Consider the following 23,599-nt stretch of genomic DNA (forward strand, 5'->3'; position numbering starts at 1 on the left):
CACACCTCTCCAGCTGGTGCTACAATTGCCCACAGCTCTTCCTCCCCCCATGATATTTGGGCTTTCAAATTCATGTTGGCGGGGGGTGGGGAGGACTAGTCAAAAACTACTGATTTTTCATTAACTGGAAGACCAGTTGTGGTAGAAAAATTTGTGGGTGGCTGATGGGTCATCTGGAAGCTTAGCAACATTGCACTTAGGAAACAGAAAAAAAAATGGAATATATCACTGTCTGGAGGTATCTTGGTTTGCATTTGGATGGGTGACTACATGTAAGCGTGGTAAGATATTTCCCTAGGGGATGGGGCTGCAACTCAGTGGAAGAGCATCTGCATGCTTGCCAGGTTCCATCCCAACATCTCCAGGTAGGGCTTAGAGAGATTCCTGCCTGATTCCCACATTATGCTGAATGCACATACAGTAGTACGCTTCCTACCTGAATACATGATGTGCAGGCAATTACACAAAAATAGGTGCACACATACAGATGTTTGAATAGGGCTTCAGTGCACTGAATATGTGTGAATAATTGTACAGTTCTGCATGTTCATACACTGTACACAGATTGCACACTTACTGAACATAAATGTGAACAGAACTCCTATAAAGAGCCAAGTCAACATTTCGCGTGGCAGGTATTTTCAGGAACGGAGCTGCTTTGGGAACCCTAGCGGGAATGCAGGCAAAGGACACCTAGGGATGTGCACGAACCTGTTCAGAGGCCCTTTTACGGGCTTCCGAGTTCCGAACAGGTTTGAACACTGGCTGGTTCGAAGGGTTTGACCTTGGTGGGGGGATAATATTAAGGGCAGGGGAGGGTGCACTTACCCCTCCCTCCGCTTACCCCCCCCACTGGTGCTTGCTTGAAAACCAGTCCAGTGGGACAGCAGTGTACTTTCCTGCTCTTCGGACTGGAAGAAGTGGAAGTAGCGAGCGAGAAACCTGACGTGCGTTTTCAAGAGAGCGCAGGTGGGGGGAAAGCGGAGGGAGGGGTAAGTGCACCCTCCCCCACCCGTAAAGTTATCCCCCCCCTGCCGTCGAACCTGCCCCTGCCAGTTCCATGCACATCCCTAAGGTCAGCTGGCAGGCACCTAGGAGAAGGCCTTCTCCTTGGCAGCTCTAGCCTGTGGAACTCCCTGCCTCAGGAAATCCATGTTACCCCCCTCAATCTGTTGTTTTCGGTGCCACTTAAAAACTCATTTGTTTAAAGATCTTTTAATCTACAGCAGCATGTTTTAAATGATTTTATTCTGCTGCAGGTTACTGCTGTTCACTGTCTACACTGGGTGGCTTCACATGACTGCCAGAAAGTCCATTTGCCAGGAACCTCTGGTTCTGGATGAACAGATGATCCCAATGGACATGTTGGATTCCTGCCTGACATTCTCCCAACAACTGCAACCTACATTTGAAGTTGTGCAGACATTGTCGGGTGAATGTCAGGAGTCTGGCTCGGGAACTGGACTCTGGCGGGTTTGGAATTGGATGCCACACCCACTGGGAGCGCTTGCTTGGAACTGGAAGCTCCAGGCAACCAAATTTTCCAGGGTGCGGGTGAAGCCACTTATTTTTTATTGCATTTTAATGTTTCAGTTCATTGTTATAGACCCTCTTGAATGTAATCAGAAAGACAGGAGATGTACATGTATATGTATAAAACAGAGCCAGCGTGGTGTAGTGGTTAGAGTGCTGGACTAGGACCAGGGAGACCCGAGTTCAAATCCCCTTTCAGCCATGAAACTTGCTGGGTGACTCTGGGCCAGTCACTTCCTTCTCAGCCTAACCTACTTCACAGGGTTGTTGTGAGGAGAAACTAAAGTATGTAGTACACCGCTCTGGGCTCCTTGGAGGAAGAGCGGGATATAAATGTAATAAATAAATAAATAAATAAATAAATAAATAAATAAATAAATAAAAGGAAGCAGGGTTTCCAGGCTTGGGTCGCCAGATGTTGTTGAACCACAAATCCCATCTGCGGACCCAAAGTTGGGAACCCTGCTTTACACAGGAGGAGAATGAGACACACATTTATGTATTCATTTAAAATATTTTATTTGATCCTGTCTTTCTGACTACATTGAAGGCACTGTGCAACAATGAACTGAAACATTATGGGAGTTGTAGTCCACATCTGGGGGCCAAAGGTCAGGAACCCCTGGTCTAAAGGGAATCATGATGGCCTGTGTGTGCCACAATGTTAAACTCAAGGTCAAACTAAGGGAAACATTGTAAAGTTCTCTGCACGTTAAAAGAGTTAAACTGGAACAGAGGTTGAGAACATCAGAGCTGCGGGAGCAGAGAGTCAGGAGAAGTCAAAACTGCAGGAAAATGAGGCTACTGTGCTGGAGTTTAGCCTGGGAAACCTTCTTGTGCACTGGGTATCCAGCTGTCTGTTGCCATGGGAGCTTCTTGGCTGCAGAAGTTGGGAATTACCAGTTCTGCCCTCACAACAGGCAACACGTGGATCCTTTATCACATCATCTCAGCGGCAACGGCTGTGCCTTTTCTGGGAAATCAGGTGATAAAAAAGAAGCGCCTCTTCCCACTTTGGTCACTAGAGGGTGCTGCAATATCGCTATAACTTTGTCTCCAGAAGACAAAGGATTATTTGCTTGGGACTTGAACTAGAGAATATTTTCTCTCAAAAACTCTGCCTCTCGTTTCCTTCTCTACCGCCAGTTCACATACATCTGAATTACTTTCTGGACAGTTTTAACTGTTTGTCAATGGCTTCATAGTGAAGTTTTGGGGTTTTTTTAAGAGTTGTGGCACTCTAGGCCTCCCCTTGTACCTTTAAAGGTAAAGTGTGCCATCAAGTTGATTTTGACTCCTGGTGCCCACAGAGCCCTATGGGTTTTCTTAAGCAGCTGTTTAATCTTCAGAAACAGAGAGTTAACTTATACAGAGTCAGGGTATTGGTCCCTTTACCTCAGTATTGTCTACACAGACTGGCAGCAGTTCTCCAGAGATTCAGGGAGGGGTCTTTCCCAGGCCTACCTGGGTATGCCAGGCAGGGGGCGGCCTTTTCATGAGGCAAGGTGAGACAGTCACTTCAAGCAGCAGGGTGGAAAGATGCCAGATGGATGCAACCAGGTGGGGAAGTGAGCAATCAGGCCAGGGAGTTTTCCTTCCCTCCATGGAGCAGGGAGCATTGCTCGGGATGAACTGTGAATCCCTCTCCCAGTGGAACAAAGCACTGCTGGGGGCAAGCGGTGAGTCTGCCCTCCCCCATCCCCATGGAATCTGGTTCTTAAATCTTCAGGTTAGCTCCTGGAGCCAAAGAAAATTTGTCAAAGCCTGGCCTAAACATTTTAGAATTAAAACAGAACCTTAAATAAATTGGGGGTTTTGAGTGCGCAGCTAGGCACCTACTGGTATCTGTCTCAAGATTAAGTATTGCCCAGTAAAAACCTGCCTGAGTAGCTCATTGTCAAAATGGAATGATGCCTTGAAATGGAAGGGAGGGAGCTGGTCTTGTGGTAGCAAGCATGACTTGTCCCCTTAGCTAAGCAGGGACTGCCCTGGTTGCATATGAATGGGAGACTAGCAGTGTGAGCTCTGTAAGATATTCCCCTCAGGGAATGGAGCCGCTCTGGGAAGAGCAGAAGGTTTCAAGTTCCCTCCCTGGCAGCTTCTCCAAGATAAGGCTGAGAGAGATTCCTGCCTGCAACCTTGGAGAAGCCACTGCCAGTCTGTGTAGACAACACTGAGCTAGATAGACCAATGGTCTGACTCACTACAGGTGAAACTCGGAAAATTAGAATATCGTGCAAAAGTCCATTAATTTCAGTAATGCAAATTAAAAGGTGAAACTGATATATGAGATAGATGCATTACATGCAAAGCGAGATAAGTCAAGCCTTAATTTGTTATAATTGTGATGATCATGGCGTACAGCTCATGAAAACCCCAAATCCACAATCTCAGAAAATTAGAATATTACATGGAACCAAGAAGACAAGGATTGAAGAATAGAACAATATCGGACCTCTGAAAAGTATAAGCATGCATATGTATTCAGTAATTGGTTTGGGCCCCTTTTGCAGCAATTACTGTCTCAATGCGGCGTGGCATGGATGCTATCAGCCTGTGGCACTGATGAGGTATTATGGAAGACCAGGATGCTTCATTAGCGGCCTTCAGCAATTCTGCATTGTTTGGTCTCATGTCTCTCATCCTTCTCTTGGCAATGCCCCATAGATTCTCTATGGGGTCAGGTCAGGCGAGTTTGCTGGCCAATCAAGCACAGTACACTGTATACTTTTCAGAGGTCCGATATTGTTCTATTCTTCAATCCTTGTCTTCTTGGTTCCATGTAATATTCTAATTTTCTGAGATTGTGGATTTGGGGTTTTCATGAGCTGTACGCCATGATCATCACAATTATAACAAATTAAGGCTTGACTCATCTCACTTTGCATGTAATGCGTCTGTCTCATATATCAGTTTCACCTTTTAATTTGCATTACTGAAATTAATGGACTTTTGCACAATATTCTAATTTTCCGAGTTTCACCTGTATATGGCAGCTTCCTATGTCCCTATGAGGGAGGGAAGGAGGGAGGGATTCTCCTTTCCCCTTTTTGCTCCTGGGGTCCCATGGGTATAAAATATTCCTGGCTTTATGGGCGCATTTCCGTCTCCCAGGACATTCTGTAGCAGATCTTGAAGTCATCCCACTCCTACAAAAATGTTTCAGTGGGAAACTCCCCTGAAGCTGTTTAGCTGGAATTCATTAGCAAATTTAATAGACCTTGGACTGAGTTAAGACAGGGAGCGGCTCACTCACTACAGGGACTTATTTGCACACTTTAGGCTTTTATTGATATAATCTTGATATGCCTGAGGCGGCCCTTCCATGAGGCAGGGTGAGGCACTTGTCTCAGGTGCAGGCGCAAAGAAGAGCACAGGGGGCAGCAGGCACCAGCCCCCTTCCAGCATAGGGCCTCCCTGCCACCACCGTTCCTCAACCCACTATGGCATACTGTTTATTTTCCCCTACTGGGGGCATTCCTCTTCATCCCCCGCCCCCAAGACACACAGAGAGAGAGAGAGAGAGAGAGAGAGAGAGAGAGAGAGAGAGAGAGAGAGAGAGAGATCTAAGCTAGGAATGCTCCTGCCGCCACTGCCTGGCTTGGTGCCATACTCTCAGAGTGCTTGGATGCCCCTGCTAACTGAGCAAAGAGGTACCTTTTTTAAAGTGGTGATTCTCTTTATTGAGCAGGGGGAGAGCAACTGGCCCTATCCATCCCCAGCACAGCAACCCTCCAATGGCTGTTGGTGGTGTCTGTCTTATGATTCTTCTTTAGACTGTGAACCCTTTGGGGACAGGGAGCCATCTTCATTCATTTATTTTTATTTCTCTATGTAAACCGCTTTGGGAACTTTTGTTGAAAAGCAGTTTATAAATATCCGTAGTTGTAGTGCCACCACAGCTGTCTTGGCATCATGGCCTGAGAATGCTGCACATCCACCTTCAACTGTTTTAAAATAAAGTCGTTCTCATGACCGAACTGGGGAGGGTTGGCAGGGAGGCAGGCTCCAACCTTCCTCTCCGCCTATGATCAACCTTCCCATTAGGTTCTGCTGCTTGCGCAGCACACAATCGGCGCCTCAGTGAGTGGCAGAGCTGGGAACCGGAGGAGGAAGTCCTCCGGCATCCCACAATGCACTGCGGCAGGAGCATGGTGCATTGTGGGATTCCCCTGCTGTCGGGCGCTCTTGCCATCCAGCTTTGTGCACATGACTGGGGTCTGGGGTAAAAGGGCATACTGACACCCTTCTACCTCAGTAAAAGCCTGGGGGAAACGTGGGCTACCTGTGGGGCAGCACCAGGATAGGGCCCAATCCCAGCACTCCACACAAGTAGCCCTACCCAGTGTAAGCCTGGGAAGGGGTGTTCGGGTGCATGCCCTCGTTATGTCCTTTACTTCAGACAGCAAAATGTCTTCAACCAGCCCTGCATATACCTCTCCATCACTGCAAGTTGCTAGTAGAGTTGTCACGCTCCCCGCCAAATTCTGGGTTTCACCCGAATTTTAAGTGTCTCACCTGGATTGCTTAGCCCACCCAGATTCACCCGGATTTCAGCTTTCATTAAAAAAGAAAAAAGCTAAGCTCTAGCCCTTGTAAAAACGGAGTTATGGAGCAAAACGTGCAGTCACTATTCTACTCAAAAATTATTTTCAAGCCAATTTACATAATATGCAAATTAGGCAGCCAGATTTGGAAAGCCAGAATATGGCAACCCTAGTTGCTAGTTAGGTATGAATCACACCTACGATGACTCCATCTAGGATCGATGTTTTGAAAAATAATGGGCAGACAGGACACACTTAATACTGCTTTTTGCATTGCTTGGCCTTTGGGCCTGAGGCTGAACTTTCAATACCAATCTTGCTATACTCAGGAAGCAAACTTGCTATACTTCCCCCTCTTAGATGGCCACTTCATGCATCTGACAAAGTCATCTCTGGCCTATAAACGCTTCTGCTACAACAGAGGTGTTAGACTTTGGGGTGCCACCGGACACTTAATTGTCTTTGCTGCAGCTCTAACGTGGCTATCCTGCTGGAATCATCTGAGATTATTTGGGCACCCCTGGGATTATTTGGCCACACTCCCCTGCCCTCAGGGTAGCCCAAGTTAAAGCAGCACCTGAGGGGAGGCACCAAATGCTGCCTTGCCCCACGACCCTGCTAGGGGCCAGCCCCCTTTCAAAACTGATTTTTGCAACCTTTGGAAGTGGTGCAGGGGCCCGGGGGGGGGGGGGGAAGAAAGCTGCTAGCAGTCTCTCTCTCTCTCTCTCTCTCCCTCCCTCGGTCTCTCTTTCTCTCTCTCTCACTTTTGGGGGGGTAAATCAAATTTTTGGCAGGAAGTCATTGCTTAATTTAAAGACACAAAATATAGGTATATAACATTTACGTTTGTGTTTGGATAACTACAATCCCTACATATTTGGAAATATAGCAGAGCAGCTATCTAAGCAGCAGTGTGGCCTTCCTTCCCTGTCACCACGACAGTGCAAACTCTTAAGCACATGCCAGTTGTCTTAGGGCACTTCAGAATTTTTCCAGAAGCTGGTAACATTGTAGTATAACTATAGACTGAGACATTATTGGCCTAAGACCTTTTATCTAAGAGTAGATAATATAGCTATGCTTGGTATTTAAAATGTGTGTGACTGTAATTAAGGGCAGTGTTCCCTCTAACAGGGATTCCCAGATGTTGTTGACTACAACTCCCATAATCCTGAAGCAAAAGCCATTGCAGCTGGGGATTCTGGGAGTTGTAGTCAACAAACATCTGGGAATCTCTGTTAGAGGGAACACAGGTTAAGGGTATTGTTTTATAACAAAACTGTGTTACTTTACTTTGGGCTAGCAGTCTCCTCCTCTACTCTTCTCCCTTCTCCCCTCTCCCCACTCCCCTCCCCACCCCTCCCCTCCCCTCCCAACGTTTCCAAGAGTGTGAGGAAAGGTGCTCCAAGCAAGGGTTCGTTCAGTCCTGAATAGCTGCTCCAGTGGCAATGACGGGGCAATTCATCGCCCTGCTGGTGTCTTATATTCCACCACCTGAAGAGACTTCCTCACCTTGCCTCATGAAAGGGCCACCCCTGCCGGTCCTGCTCCTATGCCTCACCTGTGGAGTTCCAGTTGATAATTCACCATATCAGCAACTGCCTGGGCATCCGCTGCTGAGCCAGAGAGTGCGCAGTAAATCCGGTCATGCAGGGGGGCTAGTTTGTTGAAGACCTTGTTCACGACAGACTGCCTGGAGAAGAGAGGGTGAGATTTTGAAAGCAGTCACAGGACAGAGGAGACAGAAAACATCAGGCCAGAGTTTTAAAAACAAACAAACAAGCAAACACAAAAAGACACTCAACTCTGGACTGGGAATCTTGCCTTTCCAAAAAGAAATCCTACAGAATGGTGGGTGTGCATTTTGGCTACCCATCACACAGACCACACTGCAGTTCACAGAATTCTCAGGCTGCAGCTCTTAACTGATTATTTCAGGAGTTCTGAAACTTGGGTCGCCAGATGTTGTTTGGACTACAACTCCCATCATCCGCATAATGAACATCGGCCATTGTGGATGTGAGTGATGGGAGCTGTAGTCCAGCAACATCTAGTTGTAGTCCAGCATCATCTGAAGACCCAACTTTGAGAACCCCTGAATTTAACAGAAACAATCAACTTTCAAGGCAGGACAGATAATTAGGAAGTAAACAAGGTGGCAACAGGAATGGTGAGGGGTCCAGTGTTCCCTCTAACAGGGATTCCCAGAATCTACAACTCCTAGAATCCCCAGCTGCAGTGGCTTTTGCTTGGGGACTGTGGGAGTTGTAGTCCACAACATCTGGGAATCCCTGTTAGAGGGGAGGGGTCCTATGAGGATAAGTGAAAGGAGCTGCTGGGTATTTTTAGGCTGGAGAAGAAAAAACCACAGAGAATTATGATCGTGGTCTTCAGATTCCTGAACTGCTCCACAGAGAAGAAAGGGAGCTGACTTCTTACATAGGAAGCTGCTATATACTGAGTCAGACCATTGGTCCCTCTAGCTCAGTCCTGTCTACTCTGACTGGCAGCAGTTCTCTAGAGTTTCCTCTCCAGGGTTTCATACAGGAGCCTTGGCCAGTCAGTCCTACATTGAGATATCTGGGATTGAACCCTGAATGTCCTGCATGTAAAGCAGATGCTCTACCACTAAGCTACAGTCTCATCCCTCACTCAGAACAGCCATGCACACCACCACCCAAAGATTCAAGGAGGAGCTATCACTCTGTCCGTCCTTTCTGTGCCCTCTGTTGCTCTGAACAGGGCCTTGGACTAGAACTGGGGTTCCCAGCTTAGGCCCCCAGAGGTTGTCCCATCATCTGTCATCAAGTTGTAGTCCAACCACATCTGGAGACTCAAGGCTGGGAAACCCTGGACTAGAAGATCTCAAGATGTTCCTTTCAACTCTAAATCCTATGAATTAGGCAAGGCAGCCATCCTGCAGAATATTCTTTTGGTGTACCAAATATTTTCCTTGCTTGAGCAAAAGAATTCACACAGTGCAGAGAAAGAAAACTCACCCTATCCCAAGATATTAGTCCAGGGATTTATAAGGTGTTGTAGCAGCTCCACACAGCCCTTTGGGTCTGTAAACTCCCCACCTTGAAGTTACCACCATGAGATTAAGGAGGCATCAAGAACCAGGCATCAGGCAGAGATGCCTCCTCAGCACTCACCCGGCAGAGACTCGTGAGTCAGAACCCACCACGACGCCTCCATCAAATTCCACTGCCATGATGGTTGTCTGTAGAGCGGGAAGAAATGATCAATGGTGGGTTCTTTGGGGAGAAGAAGAAGAGACTTGTGGGGCAGAGGAAAGCCGGGGAGCTACTTATCCCAATGGTGGTGGTGATGGTAGCAACCACGGTGTGCTCTACACTGTTGGGGACAGGGGCGTAACTATAATAGGGCAAGGGGAAACAGTTGTCTGGGGGCCCACTGCCTTGGGGGCCCCCAGAGGCAAGTCACATGACTGACTGACTCCCCCAGCTGCTCACCCGCCCGGGCTTCCTTCAGTTGGATTCATCCTCTGAAATTGATGTGAGTGTTAAGACCTGGAGCTACCGGAACAGCATGTCTTTCTCTAGTACCATTCAATGACTTGCAGCGTCCACAATTTACAAAACCTTTTTAAAAAAAATTATTATCTCTGAGCTCACTCCAACCTTGCTACGCCCCTGGTTGGGGATGGGCAGCTCCCCAGTGGAGATGGGCAGCATGGTGCTGTAGTGACCAGCCAGCTCCCCCTAAAGAGTTAACTGGAAGTGAAACCTGTCCTGACTGACAAGCTGGTGAACACCAGAGCTTAGCCAATCAGCACACCAGGTGGTGGGACCTAGAGAGCCGCTGGAAGGAAGAGAAGGTTCCTTTGTTTGAAGAAGCTAGGCTGGAGGTGAGAGAAGCACCGGCGGAAAAGCTTGGAAATTTCTCTCATGGAATGACCTCTGCAGCTTGTGCCAAGGTGGTTAATACTCCCTTACCGCACAACCCACATGGTGCGGTAAGGGAGCATTTAGCACCCTGGCGGCCGGCACTTTCCAGACAACACTTTACAACAGGGGTAAAATGCTTTGGCTTGGCAGGATCACATTGAAAATGATCCCCTGTATCTCAAACTCCCACAATGGGAAAATACAGCTACTATTTTTTGCACTGCATAGGCAACGTTGTAGCACTATGACACAAAGATAAAATCCAAAAGACGACATCTGAAATGTGAATGGCACCCAGCTGACAGCATAGGGACTGCAGTGTCACAACACAGGAAATACGGAAGCCCACTTAGCAGATCCATAGTGACACTCTGGTAGGGTTTAATCTGGAAAGCGCTCCCACCTCACACACCTCAATACTCCAGGCTGCCCCTGAGCAATGTGTCTGGGCATCTGGCTGGGAGTCACTCATTCTTGTAGTTGAAATGCCTTTACGCATCCATGATATTTGATACTGGCAATTAAACCATGCCAAAGTTTAAACTATCTGCCAGCAAATCCTCCCCCTCCGTGACTTTTCAGTATCAGCTTCTAAACTGGAGGATACTGGACTCATAGTGCTGCCTGGAAGCCGTGCTCTCTGAATGGGAATTTATGTCTTCTAATCTGCTGGCTATAGGCCACCTCCAGCCTCAAAGGCAAGATGCCTCTCCAAATACCAGTTGCAGGGGAGAAACTGCAGGAGGGAGGCCATGCCCTCCACTCCTGCCTGTAGGCTTCCAGCGGCATCTGGTGGGCCACTGGGTGAAACAGGATGCTGGACTAGATGGGCCTCCTTGGGCCTGATCCAGCAGGGCTGTTCTTCTATTCTTATGTTCTAATCACATGTGTGTGAGGAGAAGCTTGCAGCATCAATAAGAAGGCATTCTGAACATGCTCTTGGTTTTTACTGAGTACTAGCTGGGCTGGGCACAGAGCATCTGGGCACAGAGCATCCGTTACCATTTTCTCCCTTGCCTGCCTCCCCATCGCCAGTTCCCCCACCCTAGCTGTCATTTTCTTCCTGCCTGCCGCCACCGTTTTCTTTCCCGGTGGCTAGCCGCCCTCCTGCCCTCATCTTCTCCCACCCACTGTCCACCCGCCCGCCCCCATCGCCAGCCCGCCAGCCCCCCCATCGCTGGTTTTCCCACCCACCCACCTGCCTGCTCGCCTGCCCCCATCACTCGTTTCTCTCCCTGCCTGTCCCCATCACTGGTTTCTCCCCCACCCACCTACCCACCCCCATTACCAGTTTCTCCCCCAGCCATCCCCCTGCTAGCTTGGCAAAGAGGCACCTTTTAACGTGGTGGTTCTCTTTATTTAGCAGGGGGAGAGTAACTGGCCCTATACACCCCCAGCACAGTACCTCCAATGACTGTTGCTGGTGTCTATGTTATGTTCCTTCTTAGATTGTGAGCCTTTTGGGGAAAGGGAGCGATCTTGTTTATTTATTTCTCTGTGTAAACCACCCTGAGCCATTTTTGGAAGGGCGGTATAGAAATCGAATAAATGAATGAATGAATAAATAAATAAATCTTCCCCGTCACTATCCGGCTGGCAAACTCTCACGAGAGCTGCCACACATGGGATTAGCTATGGGTACATTTGAGAGGATTATATATAAAGATGTTTCAGGCCACTGAAACAAAATTCCAGAGTTGCAATTAAGTGCTGGAGATGCTCTGTGCAGAGCTGGGGATCCTGCCATGGGAAATCACTTTCTAGCCACAATCTCAGAGGCTAGATACATTTTAGCAGGTGGTGTAACTTCATAATGGAACTCTGGGCAGGGGGGAGAAGGAGGGAGCATGAATCACCCATGAATTGCAAACAATCTCCCAACATTTTGGGGGTACTACTGTCCATCTAAAGATTGTCACTGCATTTATCATGGATAGATTTGCCATTTCAGTTAATATCATGATATTAATTTATATTTGTTCGTGTACAGGCTACATTTGCACCACAAGGCATTCAATGGAGTTTACAAGATTCAAAAGAGGCTGCTTTTTTAGGCCGCTTTTCTAGAGGTCCCCCAAACTAGCATACAACATAAAATTAAAAGCATTAGAACATCAACTTAATCAGACACACATATTAAACAGAAGCCCTGTTTCAGACATTTACATTGTATGTTCATTCAAGTGTCTGTATACATGTACATGTTTTTGTGTGAATGACTGTTCTTGTGTTCATTTTAAGAGTGAGCCAGGGTACAGCCCTCTTCATATGCAGGGTACAGATAGCAAGTATAGGTGTGTTGAACATAATGTATATGTATGTGCATACAGAACTGCACATGTGTACACACTGCACACCGATTGTGCACATGTTGAATGTTAACATGTGAACAGGACTACAATCAACAGACAATCTGCAATACAGAGTCCGAGCATCCGATGGTATGGACTCCATTGCTGTTTGATCTGTGTTGACTCCCGGTTAATTTCCAAGATCCATTCAAAGAGGCTGCTCTCACAAGAACCGCCAGGATCCCAGCAGAGTGGCAGGGCCAAACCCAGCGTGGAAGACCAGCCTTAAGCCAGGGTGAAGGGTGAGTGCTCCCTTACCCCAGCTACGGGATCATGTGTCAGCGTGGGCTGCTTGCAGCTCATGCTGGCACAGGGACAGGCACCTAGAGTGCTCTTCCCATGGAGGAAGGACAATGAGTCAGAGTGATCAGAGCGATCAGAGCTCTTCACGCTGTGCTAATCGTGACTGCGCTTCCACCAGGGAGAGGATGATCATCTGGGTAGAAAGCTGGGCTTGCAAAGCCTCCCCCCCCGCCCACCCGGCCAGTAGGTCGTGTGAACAACCTCAAAGTGTCCATGCAAGCTGGGATCGAGGAGATCAGACATGGCCCAACATGGGACAGGTTGGAGGGTGTTGGGGATACTCTGACCTTGATCTAAGGAAATCAGAGCTCTCTGGAGCTCCAAATGGCAGGGGGAGCTTGTTCTTTTTCACCCGTGATTGAGGCTGGGGGAAACAAAATGTCTTCTGCCCTCTGTCTGCCCACCTCCTGTCAGCCAGCCCACCCATACATTTATTGATTTATTTTAAAAACTTTTAAAGCATGTTTTCAAACTTACAGTTTAAAAAGCAGGCAATGTCATAAGAACATAAGAACAGCCCTGCTGAATCAGGCCCAAGGAGGCCCATCTAGTCCAGCATCCTGTTTCACACAGTGGCCCAGCAGATGCCGCTGGAAGCCTGCAGGCAGGAGTTGGGGGAATGCCCTCTCTCCTGCTGTTACTCCCCCACAACTGGTACTCAGAGGCGTCCTGCCTTTGAGGCTGGAGGTGGCCTATAGCCCTCCAGCTAGTAACCGTTGATAGACCTCTCCTCCATGAAGTTATCCAAACCCCTCTTAAAGCCATCCAGCTTGTTGGCTGTCACCAGGTTTCCCTCTGTGATTCTCTGATGTTACATCACTTATCCTGGGATTCTCTGCTGTTAGGTTACTTTTCTTCCAGGTTTCACAGTAAGTATCCCATTAGTTTTTGAAATTAATTTAAAAGTTGGTCGGGAAAATATCCAACCCCAACCCCAAAGGGTACAAAGGACCCCAAAAGGACTGACATTTGCAGGATTGGGTTAGATCAGGCTGGACTTGATCCCGACATTTGCAATCATGCACAGCCCTCGTGTTTAATATCACTGTTAAATCCTGCACTGTTTGGAATCGCGGTGCTTAAAGCACCTCTTACTGCCACGTATACCTGCCAGTTGAATAATGAACAGAGACCTGCTACATGTCCTGCTGCCTTCTGAAGTGTGGCTGGCAGAAATAGGTGATGCAGTATTTTTGATAGCAGCACCTGGACTTTGACATTCCCTCCACACAGAACCAGAACCAGCACAAAACAGAACAGAGCATCCCTAACTCAGCCAAGTGGCCTCAAAAGATATCACACTGAAAGCCACTGAAAGGCAGGGGCGACCATTCCATGAGGCAAGGTGAGGCAGTCACCTCAGGCCACAGATTAATGGGGTGCCAGAAAGGCAGTGAGATTCCCCCCCCCCGTTGCTGCCATAGGAACAATGCTTTGGGACTGACCTGACCCTAGCCCGCTTTGCAAGGAGCACCTCTGCACACACTCCCTGCAAACCCTGAAAGAAGCACGAAGAGAGAAGAGGAGGCGGGTGGCAATCTTCCCTCCTCCCCGGCTTCGGCATCATTTTAAAGCTTGTACGTGTCGGTTTTGAAAGAGGGCTGGACGCCACCAGGGTTGTGGGGCAAACAGCATTTAGTGCCCCACCTCAGGTGCCACAATTCCTTGAGCCAGAAAGGAATCAGAATCCAGACTGGAATGGAGCAACTCAAACACTTTGGTACAGCTGCTCAAACACTTTGCTATGAATCTGGCAGTTAGCAGTCCCGCCCCCCCCCCCTGCATTTTTAAATTTTATTAGATTTTACAATAGCTTTTACATTCAAATTACATTCATTTATCTAATTCTACACATAAGTAAAGTTAGCAGTTTTCAGGACACGGAAAATACAGCTCTCCAAATTTGGGGAGAATTGCTGTTTTAGAGAAATGTTAGTTGTGCCCTTGAATCGGTGTTGACTCCTGGCGACCACAGAGCCCTGTGGTTGTCTTTGGTAGAATACAGGAGGGGTTTACCATTGCCTCCTCCCACGCAGTGTGAGATGATGCCTTTCAACACCTTCCTATATCGCTGCTGCCCGATATAGGTGTTTCCCATATTCTGGGAAACCTATCAGCGGGGATTCGAACCAGCAACCTCTTGCTCGCTAGGCAAGTCATTTCCCCACTGTGCCATTAGAAACCACATGGCTTGGCAGTCACCAGGAGTCAACACCAACTTGAGGGCACAACTTTACTTTAGCACAATGCACCAAGGCCTATGAACGTACAAGAAAATGTCCACTTCCCCAAAAAAGTCCACTTCACTCATAACAAAACTCCCCAGAATATCCTTCCAAAGAAAAACAGAAATGCTGTTTAAAAAAAACAAAAACCTGTCCAGAAAAGGAAGCCAGATATCATTAAAAGAATGTATAAGTCTGTGTGCTCTGAATGACTTGTAGGCGCTCTCTATTTCTACCAGAATAAATAACAGAAATTAATTTAAGACTTTGAAATAAATGGTGTAAAGAAAGAAAAACAATGCTTAATTTGAATTTGGTACAGGGGGCAAAAAGCCAGTTTTTTCTTGGTGAAACTTTTAATTGATTATTGCACTGCCCGAACACACCCCTGGTTACAGTATACTGAGCTGGCACTAATTTCCTCTCCCTTCAGAAATTCAGAAAATGAGGGCTAGTAGACGGAGCCTTGCTGAGAGGCCTGAATGAGCCTCACTTCATTTGGGTTCATCATCTTGCTTTGGGCAATGGTTTCTCTTAGCCTCAGTCTCCCATCTGCAGAATGGGAGTAATAGAGATCATTATTCCATAAGAGTATTGTATGATTTTTTTTCAATGGAAAGGTAAAGAGGAGTTTTCAGCCATCAGATCTAATTTTAATAAACTATGCTGTGAAGAAATACTGTATATCTTTACAGGAATACATGTACATGTACATATACACAATGATTAAGGTTCTCTTTTTTCCTTTATTTTCCTTTATTTTCTGTTATTTTTGATCATATTATCATTTTATGTTGTAAATCATGCTTTCTTTGAAATAAAGTGGGGAAAGAAGTGTTGTATGATAAATGAAAAAAGAAAAAGGATGCATTGCACTATGCCAGGGCAACCTAGTTTGACTTAATAGGGGTTACTTTCTCTAAATGAATGCTGACCCTAAATTATAACTGTAGGTGTAATTCATAATTCCTTAAGCCCAAAGTACAAGATGTGTGATAGCTTAACAATGCAAAAGTTACACCCTGCTCACTTCTTCCTTCACTGGCATCAGAAAATTGGGAGGGAAGTCGGGGGAGATTATCTGACAAGGGCCCCCCATTTCACCCACCCCTCTCTTGCTGAGTATCAGCGCCCCTCTGCTGGCCTGCCCCCTTGAGACTGATGCCCGCCCCTCCTTCCCTGCTCTCTGCAACAGTGTCGGGGAGATGCGCTCCTGTGAGCCCTTAAACCGGCCCTGTCCCCCCACGCATGTGTACACTGATCCACTCACCCCAGTGCTGATCTTCTGCGCCCCGCGGCTGTCCATGGTGGTCTTCAGTGAGTCTGACCGTCACCAAGACAGAGCGTCTCCTTCCGCGAGGCACCAGCCGATAACGAAAGTGACAGCAGAGCGCCTGTAGTCCCTGCAGTGCCACGTCTGGCCAGGAGAGGGCGCCCCTCCCCTTTAAAGTTTAGCCCGGGAGAAGTTCGAGGTCTGCCTGTGAAGCGGGGGGGGGGGGCAGGGTCTCTTGCTTGCATCCCAGCGGTGGGTGGGAGTGCTTCTGCTTGAGACTCCTTTCCAGCCTCCGCGTCCCACGCCGCTTCCCCCAGCGCTCCGATTGCAGTTTGCTTGCAATGGACACGGCATGGCTTGCTCTGAGGAGGTTCGATCCAAAGAATCTCTTTCTATGGCCAGGATCCCACACCACAGACCTTCGCCATGTGGAATCATATTGATTGACCACGAGGGTACCTCTTGAGCGGAGCATGTGCAGAGTGCAAGTTTTGCATCGCTAGCCGATCACGGGGAGCTGCTCAGTCTCAGCCCATGCACATATCCCGTCAAGGGCAACTCCGGAGGGCAGGGCAAATGCCCCTCCAGCTGTTCCCCCCCATTTCAGGACCCCTGGCATGCTTTTCACATTCTCATCTCAGACTGCTTTTGTTTATTAATCATCTGTATAATAGATGATGCTAAAATATGTGGTTGGTAAATACTGGTAATATAAAAATAGATTCTATCTCACCTAAATTATAAAATTGGCAGGATTTATTTCAGAAAAAATATTGTCAGAGAAGAGTGTGAAATGCACTATTAAAGTGAAATATACTCTTATTTCTGTTTCAGAAATCTAACATGTGAGACTCAGCTCTCCCACCCTAAAGATTACTTTGCCCTTTCTGTGTGTCCCTGGATTTTTTTTTTCCTGGTGCCACCACTAATTCAGCAAGGCTCTTGTGAGTATGCCTAATCCTGTATTAAAAAATTCTCATTATGCTGGAAATTCTGCAGACAGGGGAAAGAGGGCACCATCAGGAGTGTGCATGTGTGTCATTTGTTTGTTTATCATATCTCTATACCGCCTAACACCACGGAGCCAGCGTGGTATAGTGGTTAGAGTGCTGGACTAGGACCGGGGAGACCCGAGTTCAAATCCTGTTCAGCCATAATACTAGCTGGGTGACTCTGGGCCAGTCACTTCTCTCTCAGCCTAACCTACTTCACAAGGTTGTTGTGAAAGAGAAACTCAAGTATGTAGTACACCGCTCTGAGCTCCTTGGAGGAAGAGCAGGATATAAATTATAATATACATTATAAATGTAATAATAATAATAATATACAGTCCTAGGCAGTTTACATTAGAGGTGTGTGAACTGGTTCAAGTCAAACTGGCCCATTTCGACCGATTCGAGCTTACACCAGTCCAGGCCTCCAAAATGGGGGGGGGGGCAGTCCAAGTTCGAGCCCAACAGGGCCTGGTTCAGATTGAACCAGTTCGGCCTGGTTCCGATGCTTTACAAGCATCTGGGCGGTTGAAAGCGGGGTGGGGGCAGGCAGGTTACCTTATGAGTCGCGGCGGTGGTGCAGCTCCTCAGCAACCACAGAAGGCCTGTGGCAGCTCCCCTAGGCCCCGCTGCCGCTGGTGCATCAGCCTAGGCTGGTGGGGGCCCAATTTGGGCCTCCGCCCATGCGCAGATGCCATTTGCATCACCAAGCAAATTTGCTCAGACCGGACTGCTGCCAGTTCAAACTAACCTACTCATGTACTGGGCTGTTAGGTCTAAGTTTGGTGTGTCTTATAGGTCTTTTTTTAAACAGCCAGAGATGAAGAAACTTGGTTTTAGCAGGGAGTGCATTCCAGAGCCCCGGGGGAAGCCACAGAGAAGGCCCCGTACCAAGTAGCCACGAAAGGAGCCGGTGGTAGCCATAACCAGGTTCATGAGAGAGAGAGGAAGAGAGACAGTAGTGCAAGTGTTCTATGCATTCATAAACATGGACAAAAGGAAGAAGAATAATCACCAAATAAACACGGGTAACAATAAAGCTACTCTAAAGCATTTCCCCATCTAATTTAATACTTGTCTCTGATTTATATCAGAATTATGAAGACTAGCCAGAGGAGTTTTGAATTAAATCTTTCAGGTCTTGAATATGGGAAGCAATTTCTAGCAATAAAATTGTGGAAGAACTTGGGGGGCTACTTGGATAACAGTAACTTCTCGACAGACAGGAATTAAACAGGAGAAGCTTTATCATGAGGTCTCCCTGAATAATGAACACATGGACATGTTTGTGTATGTGGGTGGGAACTCCAGGAGGGGGAACTTCACCGGTTAACTCAGCCAGGAAAAAAAGGAGGGAGCCTTGTAACCCAAACCCATCCTCCTCGCTGATCTGGTGCTGTCTGGATTGTTTATCTCCCCGCTCCCCTCTTCTCCCTGACCACTTTCACTTTCAGATTCCGAGAAATCGCCGTCCTTCCTAGAAGAGCAAAAGACAGTGAAGGGGAACTCCAGGAAGGGGGTTGGGAAGTGGGACGCCGAGGGGACGGGCCACCTCCCTGCCCCTCCTTTTACTCCGGTTCCACTTTCTTCTTTTGCCAATGCCAAACGCGATTTTACAAAGACGCTCCGAAGCAACAACATTTAAAGAAGTCTGGGCGTGGGGGGGTTTCTTGGCAGGAAGGTGCAGTGGCGAGAGAGCCCGCCAGAGGGCGCGCCGCTCCGCTCCGCTTTAAACCCAATTGGCAGCGCCTCCTTTTCATACCGGCGGACACCCCTACCGTATTTGCAACAGCAGGAAAGTTCCCAGCCTCCGTATATGTAAGCGATCGTCTTTGGAGCAGAAAATCGGCCGGAAGCTGCGGCTCTTTCTCATTCTTTGCTTTCCCCCCCGTAATGACTTTTTAGAGCTGCCTTTTGGCGGAGACCCGCCAGAAGCAACTCTCAGCCGGCCGATTTTCCTCTGCAGGCGGCAATCGGAGTCGGTCTGAGGATCTTTTTCGCCTCGTCCCCCACCCAACCCCCCCGCCGGAGATGAAGACCCCTCTGAGGCTGCCCGCCGCTTGGATCCCTGCAGCGGTGGGGCTGGACTTCCTGGGCCTGCGCCTGGCATGGCAAACGCTGCCGCCGTCCTGGGGGAGCCCGCTGGCCCTGGCCTGGGCCGTGGCCCTGCTGCGGTGCGGGCTGCTGACTCTCTCGGCTTGTGCCGCCACGTGCTCCGGAGCCGGGCTCCGACTCCCTGGAGGGGTAAGAGATGCGCTCCTGCCCGCAGCTGCCCTCGTCAGTTTTCTGCTACCCTGTTACGCCACCTTGCAATGCCTGCTCCCGTCCCAAGGGGGCGCCCCAGAGCTGGCGCACAGCTGGGGCAGAGCAGATGTTTTTGCCCTGAACTATCTCATTGTGGGGGCGGCTGCCCTGCTGTGGCATCACTTTGCCCCCCTCGGGCAGGGGGAGGCTCAGAAGAAGCCCTCTGCATCTTTTGGGCGCCTCATCGGCTGCTTGAGCCCAGATGTGCTGAGGTTCGTGGTCATCGCCGGACTCCTGGTGGTCTCATCCTTAGGTGAGTGAAGCCATTTTCATGCATTATATTCAATACACTGTTTCAGCTATTGCTCTCTAGACACATATCACACCAACTTATAAGTCAGGGGTTCTCAAATGTGGGCCCCTAGATGCTGTTGGACTACAACTCCCATCACCCCAGCCATTGCAGCTGGGGATTATGGGAGCTGTAGTCTAACAGCATCTGTGGACCCAAGTTTGAGAATCCCTATTTTAAGTTATTGGCTGTGGCCGCATATTTAGCAGGGGGAGAGCAACTGTCCCTGTTCATCTCTGCACAGCGGTTTTTCCAGTGGCGATTTACTGATGTCTCCCTCGTGTCTAATCCTTTAGATTATTATTATTTATTTTATTTCTATACCGCCCTTCCAAAAATGGCTCAGGGTGCTTTACACAGAGAAATAATAAATAAGATGGTTCCCAGTCCCCAAAGGGCTCACAATCTATTTAAAAAACACACATAAGATAGACACCAGCAATAGTCACTGGAGGGGTACTTTGCTGGGGGTAGATAGGGCCAGTTACAAACAAGGCTTGCTTTATTTTCAAATTTCCCTCCCCTTTGCAATCACTTCTTGCAGTGGCCTTGCCACTGTATCAGTGTACAGTGCAATAATATTTCACCTCCCAATTTTGTTTTTACTTTACTTTGCTTTTATTTTATTTTATTTTTAATTTTTGCAGTGGCTTTGCCACAACACAGATTTTTAAAACCAAGTTTGGGGGGTCAACAGCACTTCTTGGAGGTGATTCTCGACTTCTTTCTCCTGGACCATTGCCACCACCTCCTTCATTGAGCCCGGCCACTGGCTAGCTGCTGGGCATGAGGCCAAGGCAGAGGCACAGCAAGGTCGGAGTGGGCCTGGGACAAAAAGTGAAAAGGTGCCCCAACCGCCTTCTTCAGAGAGGCACAAGGGAGAGAGCGAAGAGCAAGCTTGGCACCTTCCTCCTTTTGGGTTCCAAAGAACTTGTCCCTCTTTGTGCAAGTGTAGCTACGCCGTACATATCCAAAGAGCCATCCTCCTCCTCCTCCTTTGCATCATCAGCAACAGCAGTGGCTGTTGCTGGTGTCTATCTTATGTTTCCTTTTTAGATTGTGAGCCCTTTGGGGACAGAAAGCCATTTTATTTATTTATATCTATGTTAACCTCTTTGGGAATTTTTGTTGAAAAGCAGTATATAAATATTTGTCCTATTTGTACTATACTGCTTTTCAACACAAGTTTCCTAAACAGTTTACCTAGAAAAATACAATTTTCCATCCAGAGCGCACTCCCTCACTGTCGCCTCCTGCTTTGTCCAACAAGGTTAGGAGACATGGGGAGGGAGGTGGGGAGGCCGGCAAAAGGCTCGGGGCAGCCAGGCAAACATCTGGGGCATGTGCCCTTTATGCCCAGTGGCAATGCTATAGCCTGGGGTAGGTGACCTTGGCTCACCAGTTGTTGAACTACAACTCCCATCATAAATTGTGCCTGGGGATGATGGGAATTGTAGTTCAGCAACCAGAGAGCCATGATTGCCTATGCCTGCTATATGGCAATAAGCAACAATATAAATATTTTCAGTTTAAATAAATAAAAGCACCTGTATCTTATTACTTGCATCACTAGGGGAGAAAGGCAATTTGGAGAATAAATTTTTGATTTTGCCAGCAACTTTCAATTAGGAGAAGGCACTTCATAGGTTTTCCTATGGAATTTCAGCTCTATTTGCAGCACATGATTAATCCCAGTGTTATCCAAGGAGGATACAATCCTGCCACCATCAGCTGCTCTAAACTTACTGTACTCCACTGCTCATCTAGTGAATCCTAAAACTCTGGCTCCCATTCCCCACCCCACCCCCCAGCTCTGGTTTTCTGTGTCCCACTCTCTTTCTAAAGAACCCCGGAGTCCTAAGCTCTGTCCTGTTGTGCTGCAGGGGAGATGGCCATTCCATACTATACGGGACGCGTGACCGACTGGATTGTGAGCAAGGGTGGCTCTTCTGCTTTTGAGGAAGCTCTCTGGATGATGTCGCTGCTCACCGTGGTCAGGTACGGAGGAGGGGATGGGATGTGAGAGAATCTGCAAGGACCGGGTGAGAGTCTGGGGGAGAATCACTGTGGCTGAAGGATAAAGGCACACCCTGTCTTTCTACTCCCCCAGTGCTGTGACAGAGTTTCTCTGTGACTTCATGTACAACACCACCATGAACCGGATCCACACCCGCCTGCAGGGCTCCGTCTTCCGCTCCGTCCTGCGCCAGGAGATTGGGTTCTTCCATGCTAACCGGACAGGTAAAGAGTCCAACCCTTCATTCTAGACTAGGGCTGCTCAACTTCGGCCCTCCAGCTGTTTTTGGACTACAGCTCCCATAATCCCCAGCCACAATGGCCGATACTCAGGGATTATGGGAGTTGTAGGCCAGCATCTGCAGGAGGGCCCAAGTTGTTCTACACTGACCCTCCACCTCACAAATTTTGCTCATCTGGACTACAAACTCTTCTGCCCCCCATCTCAAAATAACTCTGTAGCACTTACAGTCAGCAGCACTCGCTCTCTTTCATGTTTACAAGGCCAATGGGATGGAGCAGTCAATATTACTATTACTGTGTTAGAGTGGGGACTAAAGGAATCTGAGGGGAGGGCCACAGCTCATTGGTCGAGGACATACCTGGGATGCAGAAGGTCCAAAGTTCCATCTCCAGCTAAAATGCAATTCAGGTAGCAAGTGATCGGGGGCGGCACCCTCACGAGGCAAGGCAAGGCAACGGCCTCAGGCAAGGAGTGCACCACAGGATGGCAAGCACAGTACCCAACTGCCTGTTGCCACCAGCTTGACCTTGCCTCCACTGCCTGGTCTTTTGGCTTCCCCCCACTCTCTCGCTGGCCCCAAACACCGCCCCTCTTCCCCCTTTTTGGTGTTTTCTCAAGAAGAGATTCACAGTTGGCTGCTCCATCAATTCGCTGTTTATTGTCTTGAGCATGTCTGAACCTACTTTTCTCCGTATCACACCTCCCTCCATACAGGCTCTGGGGGAGGCTTGTGGGAATTTCTCCTTCAAGAAAAACCAGAGACCCCCGTGAAGAAAAATCCTTTGTTCCTGATGAGTGTTTATTTATTTTATTTTTATTTATTTATTTATATATTTTTATTAACACATTTTTATACTGCCCAAAACTTGCATCTCTGAGTGGTTACAACAAAATAAAAACAGAAAGCAAAACATTTGTTAAAACTAAAACAAAAAATTTAAAACATTACAACAATTTAAAAATTTTAAACAATAGTTTAAAACAGCATTAAAACCATTAAAACAATATTAATTAAGAGCCTGGGGTTATCAGAATGTTTCCCTGCTAACTGAACAAAGAGGCACCTTCTAAAAGTGGTGGTTCTTTTTCTGTTAAGCAGGGGCAGAGCAACTGGCCCTATCCATCCCCATCACAGCATCCCTCTCGTGTCTGTTGCTGGTGTCTCTTCTTAAACTATGAGCTCTTTGGGGACAGCAATCACTTTATTATTGATGTTGTTGTCTCTGTAAACCGTTTGGAGATGTTTTTGTTGGGAAGTGGTATATAAATATTCATAGTATGAGTAGTTTCAGGCATCATCTCTGAATGTGTGTTATAGAGGAGTGGACTTTTAACTGCCCTGGTTTTTGAAAAATGTTTATATTCCTTTAGAAGTTGTTACTTTGTAGACTTGTGTACCAACAAAAGTGTCAGATCAATTCCAACCTGATCTGACTCAACCAAAAAAATGTTGGCAGCCAACATGGTCCCTTCAATACTATTAGAGTCAGGTCAGACCCAATATTTTTACCACCACTCCTGTTGGACCTACACTACCCCACACTGCCCTCCTGTCTCCCGTCACCCTTACATTTAAAATGTAAAGATCCATCACTCAAGGTCACCACC

The 23,599-nt window shown here is 47.8% G+C and overlaps 2 protein-coding genes across 2 annotated transcripts in view; one reads left to right on the forward strand and one right to left on the reverse strand.

Annotated features, from left to right (window-relative positions):
* Positions 1–16,261, reverse strand: part of PSMB9 (proteasome 20S subunit beta 9) — a 31,283-nt gene extending 15,022 nt beyond the window's left edge. The window contains exons 1-3 of the mRNA XM_053289384.1: positions 16,141–16,261; positions 9,236–9,303; positions 7,642–7,773 (exon numbers count right to left, since the gene is read on the reverse strand). Coding sequence (XP_053145359.1) covers positions 7,642–7,773; positions 9,236–9,303; positions 16,141–16,176 — 236 coding nt within the window. The 5' untranslated portion in view covers positions 16,177–16,261. The remainder of the gene's footprint in view (positions 1–7,641; positions 7,774–9,235; positions 9,304–16,140) is intronic.
* Positions 16,262–18,764: 2,503 nt separating this feature from the next.
* Positions 18,765–23,599, forward strand: part of LOC128343892 (uncharacterized) — a 62,603-nt gene continuing 57,768 nt past the window's right edge. The window contains exons 1-3 of the mRNA XM_053293328.1: positions 18,765–19,692; positions 21,615–21,729; positions 21,842–21,972. Coding sequence (XP_053149303.1) covers positions 19,167–19,692; positions 21,615–21,729; positions 21,842–21,972 — 772 coding nt within the window. The 5' untranslated portion in view covers positions 18,765–19,166. The remainder of the gene's footprint in view (positions 19,693–21,614; positions 21,730–21,841; positions 21,973–23,599) is intronic.

Source organism: Hemicordylus capensis, chromosome 2, assembly GCF_027244095.1.
Source record: "Hemicordylus capensis ecotype Gifberg chromosome 2, rHemCap1.1.pri, whole genome shotgun sequence".
Taxonomy (NCBI): Eukaryota; Metazoa; Chordata; class Lepidosauria; order Squamata; family Cordylidae; genus Hemicordylus; species Hemicordylus capensis.